Source organism: Nannochloropsis gaditana (assembly GCF_000240725.1).
Source record: "Nannochloropsis gaditana CCMP526 unplaced genomic scaffold scaffold087, whole genome shotgun sequence".
Taxonomy (NCBI): Eukaryota; class Eustigmatophyceae; order Eustigmatales; family Monodopsidaceae; genus Microchloropsis; species Microchloropsis gaditana.
The window spans coordinates 10310-11766 of NW_005803866.1; the positions used below are offsets into that span (position 1 = coordinate 10310).

Consider the following 1457-nt stretch of genomic DNA (forward strand, 5'->3'; position numbering starts at 1 on the left):
CCTTCCCTCCTCACCCCAGGCGGGCCACTTTTTGTCCGCGCACTTGAATGCGAACCTGCCCGTCCAGGAGGAAGAAAAGCTCCCGGCCTCGGCTTGTCTTCATCGATGCTCGATCCTACTCAAATACCAGGGGAATATAGAGAGGAGCATTCGATTTTAATTTTAAATTCAAAGGTTTTGAATGATTCCCGTGAAAAGGTGTGTATTTGCCCCACCCTCATCCCCCTGTCCCCCCCTTCACAAGCACAAGCTCTAGCCTTCTACCATCCCACGACCACTGAGCTCACTACTCCTCCATATTCCTCCCTTTCCATATTGCCCCCGCTCTCCCTCCCTCCCTGCCCACGCACGGGGGGCTCTCCGTCCTCTCCAGGCCCCTCCTCGATCAGGTAGGCACCCGCTTCCCCCGCCTGGATGTCCCTGTGAGTGATCCGCATGATAGAGGGTGACGGCCTCCATGAGCCCGTCGCTGAGGATTCGAGTACCCAATCGAGACGCACCCGCAATCGAACATGGCGTCGGCCATTTGGACCGAGACCCGCACATCTCGACCGCTATCGTTCAAATTGTCGTTGACGAATGTCCTCCATGCCTCCAAGGCATCTGTAACAAAGAAGGGGGATCAAGGCATGCAAGCGTATCGGCTGGCAATAAAGGTGGTTCATAAGGGAATATACATAACGGGAGAAAGAGGAGAGAATGGGGACGTACCCTCCCGCGGCATGGGGCTGAGAGGCATGCGATGGTTCGTCTTCCGGTTCGGCGACACCATTGTGCTGGCGTCAAGGCTTGTCCTCGTCGCTTGTCTGTGTTGGCTAGGTCATGACAAAGAAGGGGTGAAGAATGGTCGCGGGATGAGAAGCGCAATTCGTGAGGGTCATTGGGGGATGCAAGCGTGCCAGGAGATGTGCTCGCAGCACGAACGGTGTAATCAGAGAGCTAGAGGGCATATCATGGCTTCGTAGCTGTGGTTGCTCTCTTACCTCTTCCATCCGCTGGAGACCAAGTTCTTTCCTCTCACGCTGCCCCGCCCTCGTGTCGGACGCGCGACGGAAGAAAAAGAAGTTGGCCGGGGGGCACTCGAAAAGGAATAGAAATAAGACGGAGGTGATTGCAGCGCAGTCGAGTGCGCAAGGAGAAATGCATCCACATTCATGGTGAGTAGACTTAAAGTGGCTAAACACATGACCACAAGAAAGGACGTATGGTCATGGTGGACGCATGGTGTCGAAAAGCGACCAGACGCTTGACGTCGCGGGCGTAGTCGATGTTGTTGGGCAAATATCATCTTCTTGTTCCGGCAAATAGACACGTCTTCACTGATGCTACTCATGCTGGTGGTGCTGGCGCGGCCACTAGAGATGTAAAAGCAGCAAGGAAATTTTGCCAAGTTCATAGTCATCCTCACCTCCTCCTTCCTCCTTTAAAACGTGCCTGAAGTCAAACCTGCACGAAAT

At 54.3% G+C, this 1457-nt stretch overlaps 1 protein-coding gene across 1 annotated transcript; it reads right to left on the reverse strand.

Moving 5' to 3' along the window:
• Positions 1-502: 502 nt before the first annotated feature.
• Positions 503-1212, reverse strand: NGA_0556100 (uncharacterized protein; the record flags this gene model as incomplete). Its single annotated transcript, XM_005855845.1, has 3 exons — positions 503-603; positions 712-815; positions 1190-1212. Coding segments are annotated over 3 exons (228 nt in total), but the record flags the coding sequence as incomplete, so codon positions are not given.
• Positions 1213-1457: the final 245 nt, after the last annotated feature.